Source organism: Aquarana catesbeiana, linkage group LG13 (genome assembly GCF_042186555.1).
Source record: "Aquarana catesbeiana isolate 2022-GZ linkage group LG13, ASM4218655v1, whole genome shotgun sequence".
NCBI lineage: Eukaryota > Metazoa > Chordata > Amphibia > Anura > Ranidae > Aquarana > Aquarana catesbeiana.
The window spans coordinates 7,325,131-7,353,048 of record NC_133336.1 but is presented as its reverse complement, the minus strand read 5'-3'; the positions used below and the strand labels follow the sequence as shown (position 1 = coordinate 7,353,048).

Genomic DNA, 27,918 nt, shown 5'->3' with positions numbered 1-27,918 from the left:
CGAGGGGCGAAGAGACCACTCGCTGCTGTCTTGCCGATTCCAGGACAGATGAACTGCCTCCTCATATTGGTGATCTGGAAGGTAAACTGCCCCTAATACCAGCAGGTTCCCCCACTAAACTCAACAAAGGGATTTTGTGAGTACCCGGTCATTGGATATATGGCACTGCCGCCCTATTGTTCAAGCGAAAAAGGACCAGCCTCTGTTGTAGATGAACTCCCCAGCCCACTAGGGCTAGATAGGCTGTCCACATCTTCCGGGCGTCCCAGGCTATTCTCGTAGTTGGAATGTCCCATCTTCCTAGTATCGTCTCTTCCACTGTGACAAGAAGCCTCCTTAAAAACAAAAAGTTCAGGAGCCAATGAGCCCAGGGCAGCATCGGGATGTAGAATGACATGGTCCCAAATCAACTTAAACAGCCTGACGTCAAGAGGTGAGAGAGCGAGCTGACGCAGCGGATCTTCTGAAAAACCCGACTGGGTGGGCAAACACACCGTTCTGGAAGAGGCGATGAGAAGAGCATTTAGGTAAATGAATGAGTGGTATGGGATGAGAAGACTCTCTTTTCCCCATTTATTAGCCACCCGAATTCTGGAAGGGAGGAAAGCAGGACTTCCCTTGAGGCTGCTGCAGGTTGAGGAAGCAATAAGATGCCGACCAAGAAGTGAAACACTCTCATACGTCTCCCTCTGAGAGGTGCTAGGCCTGAGAACACTATACAGGGGTCTGCATCTTTGTAGCCTGGGTTAGAACATCATCCTCTTTTTGGCATGTCCAAACTAAAGTGTTTTTGGAGTACTACAAGCATTGAAAATAGGATCAAGGTTGAAGAGAGACCTAGAATTGGCCCTTCTTCAAGGAGAACAGGATAGGCTCAGTAGGCCTAATGGCATCCGAAGAAGACAATCCCTGTTCAGTGAAGACTTGAAGGCCCCCACTGGCAGTTGCAGAGGTCGTAGGGGAGACACTGGAACTGGAGATGTGCAAGACCAACCATCACCCTTGGACAAAAACATCTTGAGGCTCTTCTGGGATCATGCAAAACTCACGGCTGCACTTGGATGATCATTAGTAAGGATTCCAACTTGCAGATATTTAAGTGAATGAAGAGAAATAGAGGATTCAAATCCACTCCTGGACTCATTCCCCATTCTTTTGGGGAACACAACCAGAAGCGTTAAATAGAGCCCTTTGAGTCTCCTGCCCTTGCAGGGAGACTGGAACTTTGCCCAGGAAACCAAACTTACGGGGGATGAACTGAGAAGTCCAGAAATGCCCAAAATGGACGGTGGATATCATTCCGGAATCCTTGCAATGGCTGGACCAGACCCAAGAAAATCAACTCCACCTGGCCCTGACCGGAAATGTTTGAGGTGGCCCTGCCTCTTACTAGATTTCAAGACTAGGGATGTGCTTCGAGTCGAACTCATGTTCGACTCGAACATCGGCTATTCACCAGTTCGCCGAACAGCGAACTATTTGTGGTGTTTGCGGCAAATTAGAAAGCCGTGGAACACCCTTTAAAAGTCTATGGGAGAAATCAAAAGTGCTAATTTTAAAGGCTTATATGCATGGAAAAGTCATAAAAAGTGTTTGGGGACCTGGGTCCTGCCCCAGGGGACATAGATCAATGCAAAAAAAAGTTTTAAAAACGGCCGTTTTTTCGGGGACAGTGATTTTAATAATGCTTAAAGTGAAACAATAAAAGTGTAATATTCCTTTAAATTTCGTACCTGGGGGTGTCTATAGTATGCCTGTAAAGGGGCGCATGTTTCCCGTGTTTAGAACAGTCTGACAGCAAAATGACATTTCAAAGGAAAAAAAGTCATTTAAAACTACTCGCAGCTATTAATGAATTGCCGGTCCGACAATACACATAAAAGTTCATTGATAAAAACGGCATGGGAATTTCCCACAGGGGAACCCCAAACCAAAATTTAAAAAACAAAATGACGTGGGGGAGTCCCCCTAAATTCCATACCAGGCCCTTCAGGTCTGGTATGGATATTAAGGGGAACCCCGCACCAAAAAAAAAAAAAAGGAATTGTCAAAAACTGTCTCTTGTCATTTTTTAAATTTTTGACACTTTTTTTGTGAAATGGTAGGGGTACTTTTGTACCCCCTTACCATTTCACACAGGGGGGAGGGCCAGGTTCTGGGGGTCCCCTTGTTAAAGGGGCTTCCAGATTCCGATAAGCCTCCCGCCCGCATACCCCCACAACCACCGGGCAAGGGATGTGGGGATGAGGCCCTTGTCCCCATCAACATGGGGATAAGGTGTTTTAGGGGGCTACCCCAAAGCACCCGTCCAATGTTGAGGACATATGGCCTGGTACGGCTCAGGAGGGGGGGCTCTCTCGTCCCCCCTCTTTTCCTGCGGCCTGCCAGGTTGCGTGCTCGGATAAGCGTCTGGTATGGATTTTTGGGGGGACCCCACGCCATTTTTAAAAAAATTTTGGCTGGGGTCCCCCTTAATATCCATACCAGACCTGAAGGGCCTGGTATGGAATTTAGGGGGACCCCCCACGTCATTTTTTTAAATTTATTTTGGTTCGGGGTTCCTCTTTGGGGAATTCCCATGCCGTTTTTATCAATGAACTTTTATGTGTATTGTCGGACCGGCAATTCATTAATAGCCGCGAGTTGTTTTAAATGACTTTTTTCCTTTGAAATGTCATTTTGCTGTCAGACTGTTCTAAACACGGGAAACATGCGCCCCTTTACAGGCATACTATAGACACCCCCCAGGTACGAAATTTAAAGGAATATTACACTTTTATTGTTTCACGTTAAGCATTATTAAAATCACTGCTCCCGAAAAAACTGACGTTTTTAAAACTTTTTTTGCATTGATCCATGTGCCCTGGGGCAGGACCCAGGTCCCCAAACACTTTTTATGACAATAACTTGCATATAAGCCTTTAAAATTAGCACTTTTGATTATTTATGTTCGTGTCCCATAGACTTTAACGGTGTTCGCGTGTTCAAACAAATTTTTTGCCTGACAGACTCTGTAATTGATACAAATTGAAAGGATTGTTCAGGCGAGACTGCTGTATCCAACTTGTCCCAATCCAGTTCTGAATATTTTTCCAAAGATTAGCATTTTATAGCCCTTGCCTGTGAAGCACACAAGACCACCATTTGAGGGAACCATACCCCGGGACTAGGACCGTGAGGCTAGCACTTGAATCCATAGGAGGATACCCCTAAAGTTTTGGTCATATGCGTTTGCCCTATTACCCTAAGGTAAGGGGCCACTACCCACCTGTGTGTTTGAACACGAAGATGTGCACTATGTGATTTATTTTGAGCACTACACTGCAACTGATGCATGTCAGGATGTTGCTGTCACATTATAAAAGAAGGATTTTATGTTGAAGCACCTTGAATCTTTGGATATTTTGACGCTGAATTTTCGGCTGCACTGCTGCACATTGTCACTTTATGTGTTGCATGTTTAGTACACAGTGTAATTCACCTTTTTATTGCAATATGCATTATATTAATAGCTGACACTTTCACATTACTGTTATTTATTCTTATGTATATGGCGAGATTTATTGATTTATTTTTTTACTACTGATGATTATTTTTCACTATTATGATTTGTTGCCGTATGAGTGTGTAGTCCTACACGGCTGATGTCATTAACCACCAAAGTGGAATATATACTTTTTGATGCACATTACAATGCATGTCACAGAATATAAAACTAAATTTTAGCTAGTTCACTCAGGATTAGCGCAGCACCTCCTACTTATACTACTATTTATCCACAGGGTCTGGTTTGTACCCAATTCGGTGCAGGCAGCTTTTCTCATTAGTCCAGTTTGTTATATACTTGATAGCGCAGGAATAATTACATATCTCTGGCTGACTCATTACTGTGGGGTAGGCAGTAGCAGATAGGCAGCAGAGAAAAGTGGAAAAAGACTACAAGAGAGAAAATAACAAAAAATGAAAGGTAAGAGAAAATCTTTCCCCTTTAAAACATACACAATTCTAAGGCTCCAAAAAACTATAATAATAAACCTTATACTGCTTCCTTTCCTTTTTTTTTTTTAAATAACATTTTTACACCAGAGAAGCTACTCACCAGAGAAAATGTTTTTAAGGAACCAGGAGCACTCAGAGAAAGGCCCTGCTAGATCGAATGCAGAGTGCTGAACTAACTTCCCCCCATTCTAAAGTAGAACAAGGGGAGGAGGGGAAGACACAGATCCCACCTAAGGCCCCACCCCCTTCAATACCTGCAGTGAGGGAAAAATGGTAAGGTCTTTCCCTCAAGCAAAATGGCGCCCGAGGAATCAGGCTCCTGCGCATGCGCCGTAAGGCAGACCGTGCCGCTCCGGACCCTCCCATGATTTCCATAAACATGGCAACCAGTCAAAAGAGGAAGTCAGCGGCACACTCGCGTGCATGCACTCGCCGTCGCACGAGGGACGCCAGTCACGCTAGTCTGTCTCAACTTCGTTTTTCACAGGCCAAAACCTTATGTTCCAGCTAGGACTCGCATCAAGATGAATGTTAAACAACCGATACTGGGGAACACATCCAAATTTTTTAAGAGCCCCTCCTTACAACGGTCTTTAATACACACCCTCCAGTATGTGATGAGATGGTGTCACGCCACTGGACCCAAAGAAAGCTATGCAAGATAGAGAAAAATAAAAGACCAAAAAAGCAGTTTTGTTTTTTTTAGTACCTATAAATGCAAACTATGGCAGCAGTAAGTTTTAGATATGAAAAGAAAGTTGCCTTACCTGCCCCCACAGCGTGGTACTAGCCAAAACCAATAAGCAGAACTAATGCTCCAGGACAGGAGAAAGCTGCCACCCCAAAAGACCTTCAGAAGGGGCTCCCCACTATCCATCAGGTATGAGGAAAAAAAGGAGAATGCTAATGGGGGGTATGGTTGTCACTTTTATAATGTATTAACTATCCTGAGGGGAGGAGTCCCGGGCGGAGCTTATCACAGGTATGCTGCCATGGAGGCACCAAGAAAAACACTTTTTAAAATTTTAATGCACTAAAACACACTATATTGTCCAAATGTTTGGTAAAATATAAAAGATGATGTTATGCCAAGTACATAGATACCAAACACGACATGCTTTAAAATTGCACACAACCGTGCAGCAGCAACAAACTACATACATTTTTGAAAGCCTTTAAAAACCTTTACAGGTTACCACTGTAGATTTACAGAGGATGTCTACTGCTAAAATTACTGCCCTCGATCTGACGTTCATGGCGATACCTCACATGCTTGGTGCAATTGCTATTTACATATGACATGAGACCGAAGCTTGCTTTTGACTTTGCACGCGAGTCCGGAGGGACAGGGGTGCTTTTTTTTCTTTTTTATCATTTACTTTGCTTTTTCATTTTATTTTTACACTATTCTTCACTTTTTTATCATTTTTATTGTTATCACAGGGAATGTAAATATTCTCTATATTAACAATAGGTAGTGACAGGTACTCTTTTTAAAAAAAATTGGTATCTATTAGACTCTAGATCTCTCCTCTGCCCTCAAACCATCTGACCACACCAAGATCAGTGTGATAAGATGCTTTTCTAATTTCCCAATGGTGCTGTATGTATCCGACGAAACCAAAGTCATGAAATGCTCGTAGCTTCAGGTTTCTTAGACAGAGATGATTGAAGCCCTTCTGGTCTTTGATTAGCTCTATGGTCAGGTGGCAGAACCACCGGCTGCATTCTTAGGTTCGCCGGTGGGACAGGAGAGCCTGACAAAACTATGGAAGACGGAGGAAGGGGACATTCCCTCCCACTGCTTGTAAAAGCAGTCTAGTGGCTAGTTAGCTGCTAGGATTGGTTTTATATAAAAGTCAACTGCTGGCTGAAAAGAATGATACCAAGATGATAACTAAACTAAACTGCAGGCATCATTCTGGTATAACCACTCAAAGTCTAGCAACATACCAGTACGTTGCTGGTCCTTGTTGGGCATATATTGTAATGTGGGATGGAAAGTATTCAGACCCCCTTAAATTTTTCACTCTTTGTTATATTGCAGCCATTTGCTAAAATCATTTAAGTTCATTTAAGTACACACAGCACCCCATATTGACAAAAAAACACAGAATTGTTGACATTTTTACAGATTTATTAAAAAAGAAAAACTGAAATATCACATGGTCCTAAGTATTCAGACCCTTTGCTCAGCATTTAGTAGAAGCCCCCCTTTTTGATCTAATACAGCCATGAGTCTTTTTGGGAAAGATGCAACAAGTTTTTCACACCTGGATTTGGGAATCCTCTGCCATTCCTCCTTGCAGATCCTCTCCAGTTCTGTCAGGTTGGATGGTAAACGTTGGTGGACGGCCATTTTTAGGTCTCTCCAGAGATGCTCAATTCGGTTTAAATCAGGAATCTGGCCATTCAAGAACAGTCACGGAGTTGTTGTGAAGCCACTCCTTCGTTATTTTAGCTGTGTGCTTAGGGTCATTGTCTTGTTGGAAGGTAAACCTTCGGCCCAGTCTGAGGTCCTGAGCACTCTGTAGAAGGTTTTCATCCAGGATTTCCCTGTACTTGGCCTTATTCATCTTTCCCTCAATTGCAACCAGTCGTCCTGTCCCTGCAGCTGAAAAACACACCCACAGCATGATGCTGCCACCACCATGCTTCACTGTTGGGACTGTATTGGACAGGTGATGAGCAGTGCCTGGTTTTCTCCACACATACCACTTAGAATTAAGGCCAAAAAGTTCTATCTTGGTCTTATTAGACCAGAGAATCTTCTTTCTCACCATCTTGGAGTCCTTCAGGTGTTTTTTAGCAAACTCCATGCGGGCTTTCATGTGTCTTGCACTGAGGAGAGGCTTCTATCGGGCCACTCTGCCATAAAGCCCCGACTGATGAAGGGCTGCAGTGATGGTTGACTCTCTACAACTCTCTCCCATCTCCCAACTACATCTCTGGAGCTCAGCCACAGTGATCTTTGGGTTCTTCTTTACCTCTCTCACCAAGGCTCTTCTCCCCCGATAGCTCAGTTTGGCCGGACAGCCAGCTCTAGGAAGGGTTCAGGTCGTCCCAAACGTCTTCCATAAAAGGATTATGGAGGCCACTGTGCTCTTAGGAACCTTAAGTGCAGCAGAATTTTTTTTTGTAACCTTGGCCAGATCTGTGCCTTGCCACAATTCTGTCTCTGAGCTCTTCAGGCAGTTCCTTTGACCTCATGATTCTCATTTGCTCTGACATGCACTGTGAGCTGTAAGGTCTTATATAGACAGGTGTGTGGCTTTCCTAATCAAGTCCAATCAGTATAATCATACACAGCTGGACTCAAATGAAGGTGTAGAACCATCTCAAGGATGATCAGAAGAAATAGACAGCACCTGAGTTAAATATATGAGTATCACAGCAAAGGGTCTGAATACTTAGGACCATGTGATATTTCAGTTTTTCTTTTTTAATAAATCTGCAAAAATGTCAACAAAATATATATATATATATATATATATATATATATATGTATATAATAATTTGTGAACTCTATAACTTTCACACAGACGACATAATATTCATTAATATAGGTTATTTTGACAAAAAATGTAGCGGAATATATTTTGGGCTAACTTTATAAAGAACAATTATTTATTTGCAAAATTTTATAAAAGAACCAAAGAAAAATATGTTTTTTTTTCAAAAATGTTGTTTTTTCTTTGCTTATTTAGCAAAAAATAACCCAGTGGGGATAAAATACCACCAAAAGAAATCTCTATTTGTGAACAAAATGAAAAAATTGTCATATGGGTACAGTGTTGCATGACAACGCAATTGGCATTCAAAGTGTGACAAAAAAAAAGCTGCAACAGCTCCGCCTGTTGGCGGAGCTGTTGCGGCTTTTTTTTTCTTTCTTTTTTCGGCTCGTTGAGTGGTGGGAGATGGATCTACATCGCGGGACATTTTAATTTTTTTATTTTTTAATAAAGGACTTGTCCCAAAGTGTCTCTTGTCTTTTTTACTATTTTTGACACTTTTTTTTTGTGTGAAATGGTAGGGGTCAAATTCACATAGGGGGGAGGGCGGGATCTGGAGGTCCCCTTGTTAAAGGGGGTTTCCAGATTCCAACAAGCTCCCTGCCCGCAGACCCCCACAACCACCGGGCAAGGGTTGTGGGGATGAGGCCCTTGTCCCCATCAACATGGGGACAAGGTGTTTTGAGGGGCTACCCAAATCATAGTTACATAGTTACATAGTAGGTGAGGTTGAAAAAAGACACAAGTCCATCAAGTCCAACCTATGTGTGTGATTATGTGTCAGTATTACATTATATATCCCTATATGTTGCGGTCATTCAGGTGCTTATCTAATAGTTTCTTGAAGCTATCAATGCTCCCCACTGAGACCACCGCGTGTGGAAGGGAATTCCACATCCTTGCCGCTCTTACAGTAAATAACCCTCTACGTAGTTTAAGGTCAAACCTCTTTTCTTCTAATTTTAATGAGTGGCCGCGAGTCTTGTTAAACTCTCTTCTGTGAAAAAGTTTTATTTCTATTGTAGGGTCACCAGTATGGTATTTGTATATTGAAATCATATCCCCTCTCAAGCGTCTCTTCTCCAGAAAGAATAAGTTCAGTGCTCGCAACCTTTCCTCATAACTAAGATCCTCCAGACCCTTTATTAGCTTTGTTGCCCTTCTTTGTACTCACTCCATTTCCAGTACATCCTTCCTGAGGACTGGTGCCCAGAACTAGTCAGCATACTCCAGGTGCGGCCGGACCAGAGTCTTGTAGAGTGGGAGAATTATCGTTTTATCTCTGGAGTTGATCCCCTTTTTAATGCATGCCAATATTCTGTTTGCTTTGTTAACAGCAGCTTGGCATTGCATGCCATTGCTGAGCCTGTCATCTACTAGGACTCCCAGGTCCTTTTCCATCCTAGATTCTCCCAGAGGTTCTCCCCCCAGTCTATAGATTGCATTCATATTTTTGCCACCCAAATGCATTATTTTACATTTTTCTACATTGAACCTCATTTGCCATGTAGTCGCCCACCCCATTAATTTGTTCAGGTCTTTTTGCAAGGTTTCCACGTCCTGGGGAGAAGTTATTGCCCTGCTTAGCTTAGTATCGTCTGCAAATACAGAGACTGAACTGTTTATCCCATCCTCTAGATCGTTTATGAACAAATTAAATAGGATTGGTCCCAGCACAGAATCCTGGGGAACCCCACTACCCACCCCTGACCATTCCGAGTACTCCCCATTTATCACCACCCTCTGAACACGCCCTTGTAGCCAGTTTTCAATCCATGTACTCACCCTATGGTCCATGCCAACGCACCTTATTTTGTACAGTAAACGTTTATGGGGAACTGTGTTAAATGCTTTTGCAAAATCCAGATACACCACGTCTACGGGCCTTCCTTTATCTAGATGGCAACTCACCTCCTCATAGAAGGTTAATAGATTAGTTTGGCAAGAACGATTCTTCATGAATCCATGCTGATTACTGCTAATGATACCGTTCTTATTACTAAAATCTTTTATATAGTCCCTTATCATCCCCTCCAAGAGTTTACATACTATTGATGTTAGGCTAACTGGTCTGTAATTCCCAGGGATGTATTTTGGGCCCTTTTTAAATATTGGTGCTATATTGGCTTTTCTCCAATCAGCTGGTACCATTTCAGTCAGTAGACTGTCTGTAAAAATTAGGAACAACGGTCTGGCAATCACTTGACTGAGTTCCCTAAGTATCCTCGAATGCAAGCCATCTGGTCCCGGTGATTTATTAATGTTAAGTTTCTCAAGTCTAATTTTAATTCTGTCCTCTGTTAACCATGGAGGTGCTTCCTGTGTTATGTCATGAGGATAAACACTGCAGTTTTGGTTACTGAAGCCCCCCGATTCACTCGTGAAGACTGAGGAGAAGAATAAATTCAATACCTTCGCCATCTCCCCATCCTTTGAAACCAGATGTCCTTCCTCATTCTTTATGGGGCCAATATGATCTGTCTTCCCTTTTTTACTGTTTGCATACTTAAAGAATTTCTTGGGATTTTTTTTGCTCTCCTCCGCTATATGTCTTTCATGTTCTATCTTAGCCGTCCTAATTGCACCCTTACATTTCTTGTTGCATTCTTTATAAAGTCTGAATGCTGAGTATGATCCCTCAACCTTGTATTTTTTGAAGGGCTTCTCCTTTGCTTTTATATGCATTTTTACATTGGAGTTAAGCCATCCAGACTTTTGTTCGCTCTCTTAAATTTATTACCCAATGGGATACATTGGCTAATGCCCTTATTTATTATGCTCTTAAAGCAAACCCATCTCTCCTCCGTATTCTTTGTTCCTAATATTTTATCCCAATTTATGCCTTTTAGGAAGGTTTGTAGTTTAGGGAAGTTGGCTCTTTTGAAATTCAGTGTCTTTGTGTTCCCTTTAGGTTTCCTATTTGTGTGATTTATACTGAAACTAATTGACCTGTGATCGCTGTTACCTAAATTGCCCCGTATTTCCAAATCACCCTCCCAATGTTGAGGGCATGTGGCCTGGTACGGTTAAGGAGGGGGCGCTCTCTCATCCTCCCTCTTTTCCTGCGGTCTGCCAGGTTGCGTGCTCGGATAAGGGTCTGGTATGGATTTTTGGGGGGACCCCACGCCATTTTTTTAAATTTTGGCACGGGGTTCCCCTTAAAATCCATACCAGACCTGAAGGGCCTGGTATGGATTTTGGAGGGACCCTCACGCAAATTATTTTTTCATTTCTGGTTCGGGGTTCCCCTTAACCTCCCTGGCGGTATGATTATGTCAGATTTATGTCAGATTTTTGATGCTCAAAGAGGTACAATTGTTTTGCATGGAAATTTGGCATTTTATATTGTAGGCCTGTAATTCTTAGGAATAACTCAATTAAATCTGTCCAAACAAGAGTCTAGTAGACATGCCGAATATGATAAAGTTTGAAACACGAAATCATAAATTATAATATAATAAATAATTATAACAAATAATATAATAATAATAATAATAACAATTATTTAATAATGTAATCAAATCAAAAACACAGAAATTTGCTCAGTTGCAGAATTGTCGCTGTCATTACTTTCAGTGTTTGATGACGGATTTCCCCACAAATCACTATCGCTCAATTCTGCAATTGATTCTAATTTATTATCGTTGTTTTCTAGCTGCTCTAAAACCACTTTTGATGTAAAGGGATGCTTTTTGGTTGCTATGGACAATCTCCAGTTTCCAGGCAAAAGAACAGTATTTATAATAAAAAAACTGCATGCAGGGCACTGGACAAACCACTAGGGACAAAAGGGAGGTGAAATAATTTAATACAGTTATGTAATCTGTAAGATTACAGTGTACTGTATGTATTGTGTGTTTTTAACTTTTTGAATTTGTCGCTGTGCTCCGTCCCCGTGCGTCGCAACGCTCGCAGGGAACAGAGCTCGGCACTGTGATGAATTGAGCAGAGACAGGGCTTGCACACACAGCGGGAGGACATCGCAGGATCCTTGGGACAAGGTAAGTACCTTTGCCTGGATCCTGCAATGCGATCCTGAGTGTGGCTCAGTGTTACCACTTTTGGTACTAAAAATTCACCCTGAACCACACTCGGGAATACCACTAAGGAGGTTAATATTCATACCAGACCCAAAGGGCCTGGTAATAGACTGGGGGGGACCCATGCCGTTTTTTTCAATGAGTTTTATCTATATTGCCAAGACCCGACAATTCATTACAGCCGCAATCAGTTTTGAATGACTTTTTTTCCTTTAGAAATGTCATTTTGTTGTGGTACTGTTCTAAACACGGGAAAAATGCGCCACTTTACAGGCATACTATAGACTCATCCCAGGCACGATATTTAAAGGAATATTTAATTTTTATTGTTTCACTTTAATCATTATTAAAATCACTTCTCCCGAAAAAACGACCGTTTTTAAAAAAATGTTTGCATTGATACATGTCCCCTGGGGCAGGACCCAGGTCCCCAAACCCTTTTTATGACAATAACTTGTATATTAGCCTTTAAAATTAGTACTTTTGGGTTTTTTTCATGTTCGTGTCCCAAAGACTTTAATGGTGTTCGTCCAAATTTTTTGCCCGTTCGCATGTTCTAGTGTTAACCGAACCCTGGGGTGTTCGGCTCATCCTTATTTTTTACCTTAATACAGGGATTTGCTTTTACTTTACAGTCACTTTAAGTGTTATCTGATGTAATCACATTAATAGATATGTACATATCTGCATATCATAGAAAACAAATCACACCAATAATTAATAATTTCTCTGGGAAAAACACCTGCAATTGCCAATTTAATACAGCATGGTTATTAATCATATTTATTACTTACCTCAGACTCTTAATGTTGTGTAGAGCTGGTATAAGTTTCTTCAATCCTTCATCCTGAATGTTACATGAATATATATTTACTTCTTGTGTCTCTTTGAGGGATTGAAGGATAAAAGACATCACAGAGCAGTCCAGAGGGCTGAGGGGGACTTCAGAAAAGCCAACTTTATTTGACTCAATACATTGTGACACCAGAGCCTTATTCCTGCTCTCATGTAGATAGTAGAATATATTAAGAAGCTCTCCATTGACTGCTTGGGATTTGTCAGGTACTTTTTCTGCAATTTTCTCCTGGATCCAGGTGATGACATGTTTGGCGGCCTGAGAAGACAATTCTCCCACATGAGACTTTAACATGGACCTAGTAGAAGAGTCTGAGAGACCACAGAGGAAACGGAGGAGTATTTGAGCACGGCCGTCTTTGTGAGATTCTGCCTCATCAAGTGTTTTCTGTAATCTGTCAGGACTATAGGCAATAAAATGGACTAAAGCAGCAAAAAACTCCTGAAGAGTGAGATGTAAGAAGGTGTAATCCACATCAGGAGGCTGACCAGATTCCATCATGAAACATGAAAAGAGATATTTGTCATTTCTCACACGGAATGAGTCCAGATGACGATCATCAAATACAATCATGGGACTCATGACTCCATGTTCCGCCATCCACCCAATAGATGTCAGCAGTTCCTGGACAGTGTGGTCGCCATCTTTATTCTGGCAGTGGTTGGCCAGAATGTTGGAGACAAATGTCACAAAGAGTTGTGTCACTGTTTTGGGTAATGATGCCATCAGCTGATCAGTGATTGTTGGTTGGGCTCTGAAGCACATTGATAACACTGTACAGATGATCCAGCAGTATGATGGAATATAACAGAAAGTGTACAGTGTGTCATTCTCCTGCACATAATGAAAAGCCTTTTCTGACAATTCCTTATTTCCAAAGAAATTATTAAAGAAGGTCAGTCTGTCTCCATGGAGAAATCCCATGATCTCAGCTATTCTCTGGAAAACACGGGTATCAACTGATGCCAGTCTGGTTGGGCGGCTGGTTATCAGTACAGAGCAACCCTTAAGAAGACTCTGCCTCACCAAACTGACCACAATCTCCCCAGATATTGTCTTGTTAGCAAAGAGTCTACTTGATTTGAAATCCATTTGGTGATTACTTTCATCTAAGCCATCAAATATAAACAGAAGTCTCTCTGGATCTTGTAAAATATTTCCAATATGACTCTTCAGATATGGATATTGAAGAAGAATCATCTCCTCCAAGCTGACCTCTTCCAGCCTATTAAGGTCCCGGAATCTGAAGAAGAAGACAAATGCAAATCTCTGGTAATGTTTTCCGGTCACCCAGTCATTGACAAATTTCTGCATCATTGTGGTCTTCCCTATTCCTGGCACTCCGCTCACCATTACTGCGTGTGGTACACATTGTGACTGCTGGTTCCAGTGGAAAAGCTTGTTGAGGGAAATCTGTTCCAGTTCAGTCTGTGTTTTCTTCAAGCATTCCTCATGTTTTACCCCGGTCTGTATTAGCTCATTCTGGGAACGCTGCCTGAACTGATCAGCGGAAACTACAATAAGGTTCACATAACGCTCATTGATGAGGAATCTTTGTGGTTCAAGAGTAGATCCTGGGGGTCTATGCTCCACTAGAGTCTCAGTCTTCTCCATTAGATGTTGTTTGTGCCTTTCCTGAATATCTGGGAATAGAATAAAAAATATTTTATGGCTCATGGTTAACAGAATGTGACAATATTATGTTTAGTCTAAGGAAAATCTTATGTTCTGGGAATGCTCAGTCAAGATTAGTTTTTTTTTATTACAGGCAGTTATATAGCACCAACAGCAACAACCAACCTTGGAGTACTTACAGATTAAGGCCCCCTTTTGACATGTACACATACATACACTAGGGCCAAATTTAGATTTTTTTAGACAGGAGCCAATTAACCACTTTTTGGAGTTTCAGGGGAAATCAGAGGACCCGGAGGAAACCCACACAAGCACAGGGAGAACATAGAAAATCCTTGCATATAGTGCCCTGGCTGGGATTCACATTGATGATTCCAGTGCTGCAAGTGAGAAGTGCTAACCACTAAGCCACTGTGCCACCTATTAACTCCTTCAGATCCGTGCTGTAGCCGAATGATGGCTACAGCGCGGATCTGCTTTGCCGGGAGGGCGTCAATAGACGTCCTCCCCTTTGCAAGCTGGCTGCGCTCCCCTGCAGGGCGTGCGCTGGTAACACCTGAGTCAATGAGACTCGGGTGATCACAGATCGGAGTAAGGGATCGATCCCGACCCCTTACCACATTTTAGCTGTCAACCAATGACAGCTGATCACGTGATGTAAACAGAGGATCGGTAATCATTTTTTTTCTTCTCACGCTGACAGTGTGAGGAGAAAAAGAAGCCGATCACCGGCTCCTGTTGAAGGGACATCGGTCCCGAGCAGGGAGAGGCGAAGCCATCTCATATGTGCCCACAGTTATATATACACATATGTGCCAGAGCACAGGACCAATGATCATGCAATATAATCTACAATAAGTTATACAGTGAGCTGAGGATAAAATGCGAATAGGACTATAGTTGCTGAAAATTATAAAATGTTCATAACAATTAGCCACTGTAGTTAAAAGCTGTGGTAGGAAAACAAAAAGTCCTTATATAAGAACCAGCGCTGAGGGCAGGCTTTCCAGGTGAGCGAAGTCAGCTCTCTAGGTAAACATGAGAAGAAAAACAAAAGAAAGCGCCTCTGAGTGCAGGTATTTATTTGTAGCAGTAAACAAGTAATCCACACTTACAATAAGGTAAGGGAAGTACGGCTCCGAAGGGGAAAATATCCTGGATCAGTCACAGCGTCTATGGCAAGAGGCTGCGAGATGGTTCCAAGTGGGTGGCCGCGGTCCCCCGCAAGGAAAAACTTGCAGCTGGGCTGGATGGAAGCTCCGTTGGTCCGACAGGGTGCTCGTGGGCGTGTCACGTCAGCGGGATAGAACAGACCACAACGCGTTTCAGAACATACGCGAAGCTCACACTGGGCATGCGCGCTGCTTTTTCAAGTGTAGGGTGAACGGGAGAGGAGGGGGACTTAAGTAGCTCCGTACATTAGTCAGCTGTAGCGTGTTTTAGTCCTAATGTACGGAGCTACTTAAGTCCCCCTCCTCTCCCGTTCACCCTACACTTGAAAAAGGAGCGCGGAACCATCTCGCAGCCTCTTGCCATGGACGCTGTGACTGATCCAGGATATTTTCCCCTTCGGAGCCATACTTCTCTTACCTTATTGTAAGTGTGGATTACTTGTTTACTGCTACAAATAAATACCTGCACTCAGAGGCGCTTTCTTTTGTTTTTCTTCATATATGCCCACAGTGCCCACCAATCAGTGCCCACAGTGCCTACCAATCAGTGCCCACATTGCCCACCAATCAGTGCCCACAGTGCCCACCAATCAGTGCCCACAGTGCCCACCAATCAGTGCCCACCTGTACATCAGTGCCACCTATCAATGCCCATGAGTGCCACCTATCAATGCCTACCAGTGGTGCCTCATCAGTGCCACCTATCAGTGCTGCCTATCAGTGTCGCCTACCAGTGCCGATCAGTGCCCATCGCTGCCACCCATCTATGCCCATCACTGTCACCCATCAGTGCCAGCTATCAGTGCCACCTATTAGTGCCCTTCGGTGCCACCTATCAATGCCCTTCAGTGTCACCCATCAGTGCCACCCATCAGTGCCACCTCATCACTGCCCACCAGTGCTGCCTATTAGTGCCCACCAGTGCCGCCTATTATTGCCCGTCAGTGCCGCCTTATCAGTGCCCATCAGTGCAACCTATCAGTGCCCATCAGTGCAACCTATCGGTGCCCATCAGTGTAGCCTCATCAGCATACATCAATGAAGGAGAAAAATTACCTGTTTGCAAAATTTATTAACAAAATATAAACGGTTTTGTTTTTTTGTTTTATATATGTCTTTTTTAAATTAATTTAACCCAGAGGTGATAAAATACCACCAAAAAAAGCTCTATTTGTGGGAAAAAAATAATAAAAATTTCGTTTGGGTACAGTGTTGTATGACCGCCAATTGTCATTCAAAGAGTGACAGCGCTAAAAGCTGAAAATTGATCTGGGCAGGAGGGGGGTTTAGGTGCCCACCAAGCAAGTGGTTAAATTACGTTTGAGATTTAGACATCACATTAACAGTCTTTTGTACCTGAACAATGATATTCAATATCACCTTCTAATAACAGAAGGTATTTACATGTCCTCACCTCCAGTATAATATACACTGCTCAAAAAAAATCATCAAGTCAAATAAACTCCTGGGATGTTGATCTGGTCAGTTAAGTAGCAGAGGGGGTTGTTAATCATTTTCAGCTGCTTTGGTGTTAATGAAATTACCAACAGGTGCACTAGATGGGCAACAATGAGATTACCTCCAAGACAGGAATGGTTTTACAGGTGGAGGTCACTGACATTTTTTTCCCTTCTCCTCTTTTCTGATGGTTTTTCACTAGTTTTGCATTTGGCTAGGGGCAGTGTCACTACTGGTAGCATAAGGTGATACCTGGACCCTATAGAGGTTGCACAGGCAGTCCAACTCCTCCAGGATGGCACATCAATACGTGACATTGCCAGGTTTGCTGTGTCTCCCAGCACAGGCTCAAGAGCATGGAGGAGATTTCAGGAGACAGGCAGTTACTCTAGGAGAGCTGGACAGGGACGTAGAAGGTCCTTAAGCCATCAGCAGGACTGTTATCTGCTCCTTTGTGCAAGTATGAGCACTGCCAGAGCTCTAGAAAATGACCTCCAGGAGGCCACTGGCGTGAATGTCTATAACCAAACAATCAGAAACAGACTTCATGAGGGTGGCCTGAGAGCCTGACGTTCTCTAGTGGGCCCTGTGCTCACTGCCTGGCACGTGGAGCTCGATTGGCATTTGTGATTGAACACCAGAATTGAGCACATGTGACAGACGTGAAAGAGTCTGGAGAAGCCCTGGAGAACGTTATGCTGCCTGTAACATCATTCAGCATGACCGGTTTGGTGGTGGGTCAGTGATGGTCTGGGGAGACATATCTATGGAGGGACGCACAGACCTCTACAGGCTAGACAATGGTGCCCTGGCTGCCATTGGGTATCAGGATGAAATCCTTGGACCCATTGTCAGACCCTACGCTGGTGCAGTGGGTCTTGGATTCCCCTTGGGGCACGACAATGCCCGGTCTCATGTGGCGAGAGTATGCAGCCAGTTCCTGGAGGATAAAGGAATTGATACCATTGAATGGCCCCCATGCTCGCCTGACCTAAATCCAATAGAACACCTCTGGGTCCATGATGGCTAAGATCTCTATGTTTTCATTAATGTAAGGACACATCTAGGAAGCGGGCTGTGATGACCTTTCTTTCTTCCCATGAGAGTGACGTCTATGTGTTTCAGGAGTGTGCTCTATTCTTCTGTAGGAGGTACACTCATTTGTCTTCCCAGTAAACCCACAGTCCCTCTTACTGGTCTGGAGGTGATAACTGCAAGTCTACAGGGGTAGAAAATCTTGTCAGGAGTGTCCATCTCATGGTTAAATCTGTCCAGGAGCTAATCTGTGGCTGACTGGTCATAGATGGTTCATGGGCAGGAAAGCCAATTAGGCTCATCGATGTGTATGAGTTCCTGGAGAAAAGGGCATGGTTGGGGCTTTTACAGACTCTTCAGTCCCCGCTCATCACCACTAGCTAAGTAGTTCTCAGTGGTAATTTCAGAGAATAGTCATTCCAGCACGTATGCCAAGCTTGATGCTACATCTAGGATAAACAGGGAAATGATGACAGAGGCCTCCTTAAAAGCAAAATGTGAGTTTTAAAGGGAATGGGGCCCTAAACTACTCTGCTGTGCTGTCCCAATAAATCTGTGCATTCCAGGATTGAGTTTGTGTTCACCTCCAGGGCAGTCAAGCATTGTGGGCACTTTAGGGTACCTTGCTTTTTCTCTGGCCACACAGTCATGCACTTTTTCGGAGGACCCAGACGAGGGGCTCGCCCCTGGCCCAGGATCCTTGAAGCTGACCTGGAAAAAGAGGATTTGCTGGTGGAACCTAAAGAGACCTATATCCATGGCAGGAGAAGAGATTCTTAAGAAATGTGACTGGTGAGAGTTTGTGAAAGTCAAGCTAAATAGCTTCTTTCAGGCAAGAAGATGGCAGCAAGTGTGTACTAAGAGGAGGGAACTCAGGAGACTGCAGGACCTTCAACACTGTGGCTAGGACATGAGGAAGAACCTGGAGGAAACCAACATATGCCTGAAGGGACATTTCAAGTAGGAATCCAGACACATCTTCCATTCCAAGGTGGAGAATGTAGAAAAATTATGATGTGATGAGACTGGAGCACACCAGAAGGGTAAGAAGAATGGGATGAAAGTGGTCAGTGACCTCTACACCAACCTCTACTTTGAAAGAAATGGACACAACAGCAGCTGACAGGATCTTGTCAGCTATTGCTAACACTATTGATCCTGCAGGCTTGTTCACCACAATCTCTTCCTTGCACTGGAGGAGCTGCTCTCTGCCATCACTTCCTTTAGGTGGGGCAGACTCAAGGCTGTGATGGTCTCCCAGTGGAGCTCTATCTAGTGCTGTGGGTCCTCACTGACCTAGACTTGCTTGAGCTGTATGAGGAGATGGTGGTGGAGGGCAGAATGCCTCCTTCTCTCAGGTAGGACTTGATTGCAATCATGTATAAGCATAAGGGGTAGAGATGCAACTTGGAAAATTGGTGTCATCGTTACATATAGTTACATAGTTACATATTAGGTGAGGTTGAAAAAAGACACAAGTCCATCGAATCCAACCTAAGTGTGTGATTATATGTCAGTATTACATTGTATATCCCTGTATGTTGCAGTCATTTAGGTGCTTATCTAATAGTTTTTTAAAACTATTGATGCTCCCCGCTGAGACCACCACTTGTGGAAGGGAATTCCACATCCTTACCGCTTTTACAATAAAGAACCCTCTACGTAGTTTAAGGTTAAACCTTTTATCTTCTAATTTTAATGAGTGACCACGTCTCTTGTTGAACTCCCTTCCGCAAAAAAGTTTTCTCCCTATTGTGGGGTCACCAGTACAGTATTTATAAATTGAAATCATATCCCCTCTCAAGCGTCTCTTCTCCAGAGAGAATAAGTTCAGTGTTCGCAACCTTTCCTCATAACTAATATCCTCCAGACCCTTTATTAGCTTAGAGACCCTTCTTTGTACTCGCTCCATTTCCAGTACATACTTCCTGAGGACTCGTGCCCAGAACTGGACAGCATACTCCAAGGTGCGGCCGGACCAGAGTCTTGTAGAGCGGGAAAGAGTGTCCTATCTATCTCTTGAATGTGAACTACAAGATCCTTGCCAAGGTACTGGCCAATCGGCTCAGAGCCCTGTGTTTACTAACAACATAAGGTTTTGTACAGAGAGCAATGATGTGGCTGTTTTTTTTCTCCCTGCAAAGGGAGAAAAGAACAACCACATTGATTAGTAAAAGCAGCAAATAACACACATTACACATCGTTAGGCACACAGTTATCCCTTGATTCCCCGAGATGTTCAACCCTTCCCAGCCAGTGTCATTAGTACAGTGTATAGTATTATCACCTCTTTCCTTGTTTTTTTTTTTATAGTATTATCACCAATCACTGTATTAGTGTCACTGGTGATGTCAGTGTTAGTTAGTTTCCACTCAGTGTCAGTCCCAGTGTCAGTCGCTGATCCCCGCCATTACTGCTATAAAATATATATATATGTTTTATAGCAGGAGGTAACCTATATTGTTTTTGTTCCAAATAAAAAATCCAGTGGTGATTGAATAACACCAAAAGCTCTATTTGTGTGAAAAAATGATATCAATTTCATTTGTGTACAGTGTTGTATGACCGCCCAATTGGCAGTTAAAGAGTTTGAGGGAAAACAAGTAGACAATAATTCAGCTAGGTTGTCTACCACCCAGCAGAACTAAATTTGACTAGAAGCCCTTGTTTAGGACAGGGTGGCTACAGAATGAACATAGAAGTGACATGTATAACATCACTTCTTCAGTGGTGGGCAGGGGAGACCTCAGGGGTCTAATAGACCCCTCATGTCTCAATAAAGAGAACCTGTCATAGTATAAATGCTATCACATAGGAGGCTATTGCCCCTGTCTATGTGATAGCACTACGGTTGAGTGAAAAAATAAAATTAAAAATGAAAAGTAACAAAAAAAGTTTAACACCCCCCCCCCGCTCACAAGTGTATGTATGTACATGTCCAACTACATATGAAAACAATGACTGAGCCACACATGTTACATATTATCACACATATCAGAGTGAAAGTAATAATTCTGGGGCCATTTTTTACAGGTAACTCTAAACAGATGACCTGTAAAAACTTTTAAAGCATCACCTGTGAACAGTTTTGGGTATGCCTGGTGAAACTCTATCACCCACGGAGGTAAATGCAACAGGGACCTTCTTTGTTCAATCTTCCCCAGGCAGAACTCCTGATCAGTATACCTGTTCCAGCTGTCAGTGTTGTCAGAGCAGAGCAGAGAGTAGACGTACAGACGTGTGTGCTGGAAGCCCCGGCCATCCGGCCATCCAGCATCCAGGATTCTTCCTAGGCTCCCCAGCGGACTCCTAGCAGACTGACCGCGTCCCCCAAAAAGTAAATATAACAAATAATTCTGCGCTGCCCTAGAAAGGGGAGTAAGCAGCCAACACAGCCAGTAGGATATGTGCATATAAAAGGGTAAACAAAATAAGTGTAGCGCTAAAACAACCCTAAATGTCTAACATAAAAATGATGCAGTCCAGGAGCCAATAAATCTCTAGATATAAATTAGACAAAAGTCCTTCATATTTATATAGTTCATATAGAGTAATGGTCCATAAATATTGCGTGACTTTGTGTATGGAACATATCAATCAATGCGTGACATCTGAAGTGATGAGAACACCACCACCGACAATAAGACGGCTTACCAGATCAATTGGACCCAAAAAGACATACGTCTAGTTGGGTCAAACAGGCTTGGGTGGTGAACCACTGTGGGGGATCCGGAGGAGTTGAAAGGTGGGGGTCCTGCGATGAACCGTGGACCGGTGTATCCCTCAAAATGATGTAAAAAAGCAGATGGTGATAGCAGTAGGTAGAAAGGGAAAAGGAAAGGCCACATAGTGTAAATCCATAAAATTATGTAGCAAATTTATTAAAAAAACAGGAAATACACTCACATGTAAATCTTTAAAACAGCGCTGTAAATGTACAAATGGCGGCAGTGGGGTCCTACCCGACGCTTTTCTTCCTCTTAGATGTCGTCTGGGGGGTCCCCCACTGCAGCCAGCAAAGTATATATAGATAATATGGCCACACTAATGGGAATCGACCCCCTTTCTACCTACTGCTATCACCATCTGCTTTTTGACATCATTTTGAGGGATACACCGGTCCACGGTTAATCTCAGGACCCCCACCTTTCAACTCCTCCGGATCCCCCACAGTGGTTCACCACCCAAGCCTGTTTGACCCAACTAGACGTATGTCTTTTTGGGCCCATTGATCTGGTAAGCCTTCTTATTTTCGGTGGTGGTGTTCTCTTCACTTCAGATGTCACGCATTGATTGATATGTTCCATACACAAAGTCATGCAATATTTATGGACCATTACTCTATATGAACTATATAAATATGAAGGACTTTTGTCTAATTTATATCTAGAGATTTATTGGCTCCTGCACTGCATCATTTTTATGTTAGACATTTAGGGTTGTTTTAGCGCTACACTTATTTTGTTGACTCCTAGCAGACTGACTGGGTCCCCCAACAGCCCCTAGCAACATCCAGGAACGGGAGCGGGACACCTCGGCCCCTAGTCTCCATTGCGCCGTCCGCTGCCTCCAAACGCCTAGTTCCAGCCCGCCAGCCTCACAGGACAGCCTCCCAGGACACAACGTGGCTCCGGCCTAGCACTCTGCCCTAGCCCGGCCTGTCGCCTTCCTCCCCCAGCCTCCCCACCCAATCGGCAGACCCCGCAACCCCTCCTCCCGCACCCTACCCACCAGCTGCTGACCAGATCGTTGTCGCACCAGGGATCCTTCCATCTGGACAGACTGCGGCTCGGGCCTAGTCCGGCAGCCATCTTGGGACACCCAGGCGTGGCTGCAGCACTCCCCGGCCACCCAGAGCGCATCCTCGGACTCCACAGCAGGACCTACCGGGACCCTGGTCCCCCCTGCCCCCGCCCAGACCCCTGCCCTCCAGTGCACCTCCCAGCATCCGATCAGGCCGCGGCTCGGGCCTAGCCCGGCGGCCATCTTGGTACTCCCAGACGCGGCCTAGCTCCGTGCCGGCCACCGGAGCTCCCCCCCGGACTGCACAGAAGTACTCCAGAGGGATCTACTAGCCCCTGCTCACCAGTGCACCTCCACAGCCACCGTCTGGTCACCTCATCCCTAGCTGCTAGACTCGGGGGACAGACTGCGGCTGCGGCCTAGCTCCGGCCAACCTCCTCAGCCCACCCCTCTCTGTCTCTAACGGGCAGTGTGCCCTTTCCACCCCTGAATACCACCTCCATCGTACCGGACCTCACTGCAAGGGCACGGAGTGATACTGAGAGCAGGACAATCCTCGGCTCAGGCCTTGCACCGGTGTTCATCTTGATCCTTCCAGACGCGGCTCAGTACCAGTAAGTAGTAGCCTAGGTCAACCCTAGTGCCCTCTCCTTCAGTCCGACAGCCCCCCTCCACCCCTCTCCTTTCTCTACCCACCACCGACCAACTCGGGTCAGGTAAGTACGCGGGCCACCCACTAGCAGGGCCACTCACCCACCTCGGTCCGATCGGCTCCGGGGGTCAGGAAGGAATTTTTTCCTCTGCTGCAGCAATTGGCAGCTCATCTAGAGGTTTTTTGCCTTCTTCTGGATCAACGGGAGGGCGGTTAGGCCTGCGTGGCCCCCCTCCACCACCACCAACAGTTCCATTCGCACCATCATCAACGCCACCCCTGAAGCAGCGGCATTCTTCAGACCATCATCTTCTCAGCAACAGAAGCAGCGGCACCCTTCAGGACCACCATTTCCTCAGCAACCTCACCATCGCTACATCAGTATCATCACTGCATCATCCTACCTTCAGCAATTTTCTCGCCATGTGCAACTTTAAATACTCAGCGGACGTTCTCCACAGGCTAAGAAATACCACCTCAACATTAACAACGTCCGTTTATAAAATACTACAGAAAGAACAATTACTACGGACCAATTTACAATCAACCATCAAATATAGGAAGACAACAATTGAACCACAACAATTAGCATGCGCTCTGATGAACACCAGATCTGCAGTCAAGCACAGACTGGAAGTACACGACTTCATCACCCAAAACAACATAGATTGCCTTTTCATTACGTAAAGCTGGCTAACACCCGACTGTAATGCCATCCTAACCGAATTAGTGCCTGAAAACTACAGGATCCTAACGGAGCACAGAACAGGAAAAAAGGAGGAGGCCTAGCAGTGATCTTCTAATCTCACCTCGCGCTCATCAAACCAACTGTACAGAACTCAGTGCCTTTCATGGAGACACTCACCCTACATCTTCAAACAACACCCCAAGACACTATCCACATACTTCTATGTTACAGACCACCAGGACCGAAGACCAATCTCCTTACACCGATCACAGAATTCATCTCAACTCACACCCTGAAAACCAAAAACTTTTTGGCACTTGGAGATTTCAACCTCTGGGCAAACTCCACCCAAAACCCTATCGCCACCGCCTGCATTAACCAACTGAAAGAATTAGGTCTTCAGCAACTGATAAATGCTCCTACACATGGTTCAGGACACATTCTGGACCTCATCTTTAAACAAAATATGGATGTCAACATATTCGACAACCTACCGCTACCATGGAAGGATCACCACGCTATCAAATTTAAAATTGCTACCAACACCACCCTCCAAAAACGGAAATACGCAATAACAACATGCTGGACAAGATCTCAGAAGAACCTACACTCCGAACTCTTCAAAACCACATTATCAAACAAAATAGCAATGGTAAACTTAAACCACTCAACTGAACAAACACTCAACTCCTTAAACAAAGCATTACTACAAACAGCGGACTCAGTGGCTCCAAAACGCAGAACACACATCCGCAAAATAAACTCTGGATGGTTTAATGGCACTCTTACTTTACTAAAGCAGGAATGCAGAAGAGCTGAAAGAGCCTGGAGAAGAAACTCCACAAAGGAAAACCACACAAACTACAAAGCACTCACGGATAAATATCACAAAGCAATCTTCAAAGCAATAAAGGAACATTTCTCAAACACCATCTCTACAGCCTTAAACCGCCCTCAGGAACTCTTTAAAATAGTCGCCAAGACTATGAACCCTACCTGCAATGAGTTATCGGATTTTTTTATAGACAAAATCGACAACATCTGGAAAACAATTCAACAGAAAAAAACAAACAACCAACCTCATTCAACTAAAGCAAAAAGAAAAAATCGATACGATCATCACACAATCACTGAATTTTTCCCAATCACCACTGACACCACCAAAAACATCATCAGAAGCCTCAGAGACAGCACATCACCAAACGACATCATTCCCACAAAACTCCTGAAAGAATGTTCCGACATCTTGGCTCCTACTATAACACACCTCATAAACCAGTCGTTCAAAGAAAGGACTGTTCCGATTGCCCTCAAGCATGGCATCGTCAAACCCCTGCTAAAGAAACCCTCGACCATAAGGACCCTAACTATCGCAGACCGATAACAAGCCTTAACACCATCTCCAAGATTATGGAGAAAGCAGTAGTACAACAGCTACAACACCACCTGGACACACACAAACTCTTGGACCCTCTGCAATCAGGCTTCCGCCCAGGCCATGGCACATAAACGGCACTTCTCAAAATATGGGACGACGCCCTCGAAGCAGCTGATGATGGAGAATATTATGTCTCCTGGTACTGTTGGACCTCAGTGCAGCGTTCGATACAGTGGACCACAATACTCTACTCATCCATCTCACAGAAGTAGCAGGAGTCACAGATTCAGATCTACAATGGTTTGCATCCTTCTTAGGAAATCGTTCTCAAACAGTGAAACTAGGAGCATTCACCTCTGAAACCCGCGCAATCTCCTGTGGAGTCCCTCAAGGTTCACCCTTGTCACCAGTGCTCTTCAACATCTACATCCACCCACTCCTCAAAATCATCAGAAAATCGGACCTCTGCTTCCACTCATACGCTGATGATACTCAACTCTACTTTCACATCACCGGAGAAAAAGACCATCATCAGCGACTAGAAAAATGCCTCACTTTGATAGACGACTGGATGACCACAAGCTCTCTCAAACTCAACGGTATCAAAAACAGAGCTTCTTCTCCTACACGCAAACCAAAATTCCAAAACTAAGACCCTATGGACACCTCCCACCATCTTTGGACAGACCATCTCCATATTACAAGGGAGTTGTCATGGTCTCAAAATACTTTTTTTCTAGTGAAAAAAGCGCAGCAGAGACTGTTTTTTTCTTCGAAGACTGAAGCAGGCTGGATTGCCCTTAAGGCTTCTGGTCAATTTCTATCATTGTACCATTGAGAGTATTCTTCTCCACTGCGCTGTAGTGTGGTATGCCAGCTGCAGGGCGGAGGATAAGAAGTGCCCATCTCGTGTGGTGAAAACAGCACAGCGGATCATAGGAACAGATCTACCAAATTTGGACACAGCATATGCCAGCTGATTAAAAAAGAGGGCAAATTAGTATTGATCCGACCCACCAAGGGTACAGTGTATTTGTCCCATTGCCATCAGGGAAAAGATATAAAACACTTAAAACGCACACTAATCGCTTAAAGCATAGTTTTTTCCCTAGGGCCGTATTGTCCATAATCCCATCAAGTACAGTGTTTTAGGAATTATATGTAGAATTTTAACATTCTTTTATTTATGTATTTTTAAATAACATTTTATATTTTGATATATTTAAATAGATATGTGGGCATGTGCTAGGAGTATGTATGTGTGGTTTTCTTGAGAAATGTTTTATTGCTGCTGTAAAGAGTATCCAGAAAAATTTTGTTGTATGTATACAATGACAATAAAGTATATCTATCTATCTATCGACTGCGCAAACTCCCTCTACACAGGACTACCCCAATATCAGCTTGCGCGCTTACAACTCATCCAAAACACGGCGGCAAGACTGTTAACAGGAAAAAAACCCTGGGAATCCATCTCCCCTTCCCTGAGGAGCCTACACTGGCTAACCATAAAGAATCGAATCACTTCCAAGACCCTCTGCCTCACCCACAAATGTATACAAGGAAACGCCCCTCAATACCTATGCGAGAAAATAAAACGCTACCCACCCAATCGCAGTCTTTGATATTCTAACCAAAACCTCCTCCTTATTCCAAAACCCCGCTACAAAACAAAGGGAGAACGAAGATCCGCAGTCCAAGGACCATGGCTTTGGAACGCTCTACCTACTCACATTCGCATGGAAGAAAACCATCAAGCCTTCAGAAAAAAACTCAAGACCTACCTCTTCTAAGAAGCTGGACAACACAGGACGGATCGAGCGCCTTGAGGCAATTTAGTTCGCATTTGTAGCGCTATACAAATCATTCATTCATTCATTCATTCATGAAGTTTGTTGCCATTTCACGGGTGAACGTCATTTATTTACTCAATGCAAGCTCATTTTTTAAATGTCAGATATATCTTATAATTGGGTAATATATTGCAGTTATGTGTACTAAAAGTAACTTTAGTGTATTTTTTACTGAAAATATGTCAAAAACTTGCATTCTTATGCTGCGTACACACTATCGGAAATCTCGTCGGGAAAAGCTATGATGGTTTTTCCAACGGAATTCCGCTCAAGCTTGTCTTGCATACACACGGTCACACCAAATTCTGCCGTCAAGAATGCGGTGACGTACAACACATACGACGAGACTATAAAAGGGAAGTTCAATACCAAGTGCGCCACCCTTTGGGCTCCTTCTGCTAATCTCGTGTTTATCTCGTGTTAGTAGAAATTTGGTTTAGAGACAATTCACGCTTTTCAGACTCGTGCTTTTCAGATCGTTTTACTGCTGTTCAGTTTGTGCTTGTGCTTGTGGGTTTGTATCTGTTTTTCAGTGCGTTCTTGTCCGCTTGTTGCTGATTTTCAGCTCGCTCTTCACAGGCCTTGCTGTTCTTCAGTGCGTTCTGTTAGTTTGTCCTGACCAGCCAACCGTTTTGAAGCCATGTTGCAGGTACGTGCTCGTCGCAGAGTTTTTGCTGTGCGGTGGCTTGGTGTTGGGCTTCTAGCTTTGACCCAAGCCCAGTCCATGAACAGGGTGGAGAGGAGTTAATGGACCCAAAATTGGTTACTCCAGCGTGACCAATTCTCTCATATGCCTTTGCTGCGTGAGATCCAGGAGAATAATCCTGAAGATTTCAGGAATTTTCTCAGGATGTATTTCACCGTCTGTTGGCTTTGCTGACCCCTTATATCAGCAGG

The 27,918-nt window shown here is 43.9% G+C and overlaps 1 protein-coding gene across 1 annotated transcript in view; it reads right to left on the bottom strand.

Annotated features, from left to right (window-relative positions):
• The window catches only part of LOC141117575 (NACHT, LRR and PYD domains-containing protein 3-like), a 60,734-nt gene that overhangs the window by 21,023 nt on the left and 11,793 nt on the right, over positions 1-27,918 (bottom strand). Inside the window, exon 4 of the mRNA XM_073610489.1 lies at positions 12,346-14,050. Within this exon, the coding sequence (XP_073466590.1) occupies positions 12,346-14,050 (1,705 nt within the window). The remainder of the gene's footprint in view (positions 1-12,345; positions 14,051-27,918) is intronic.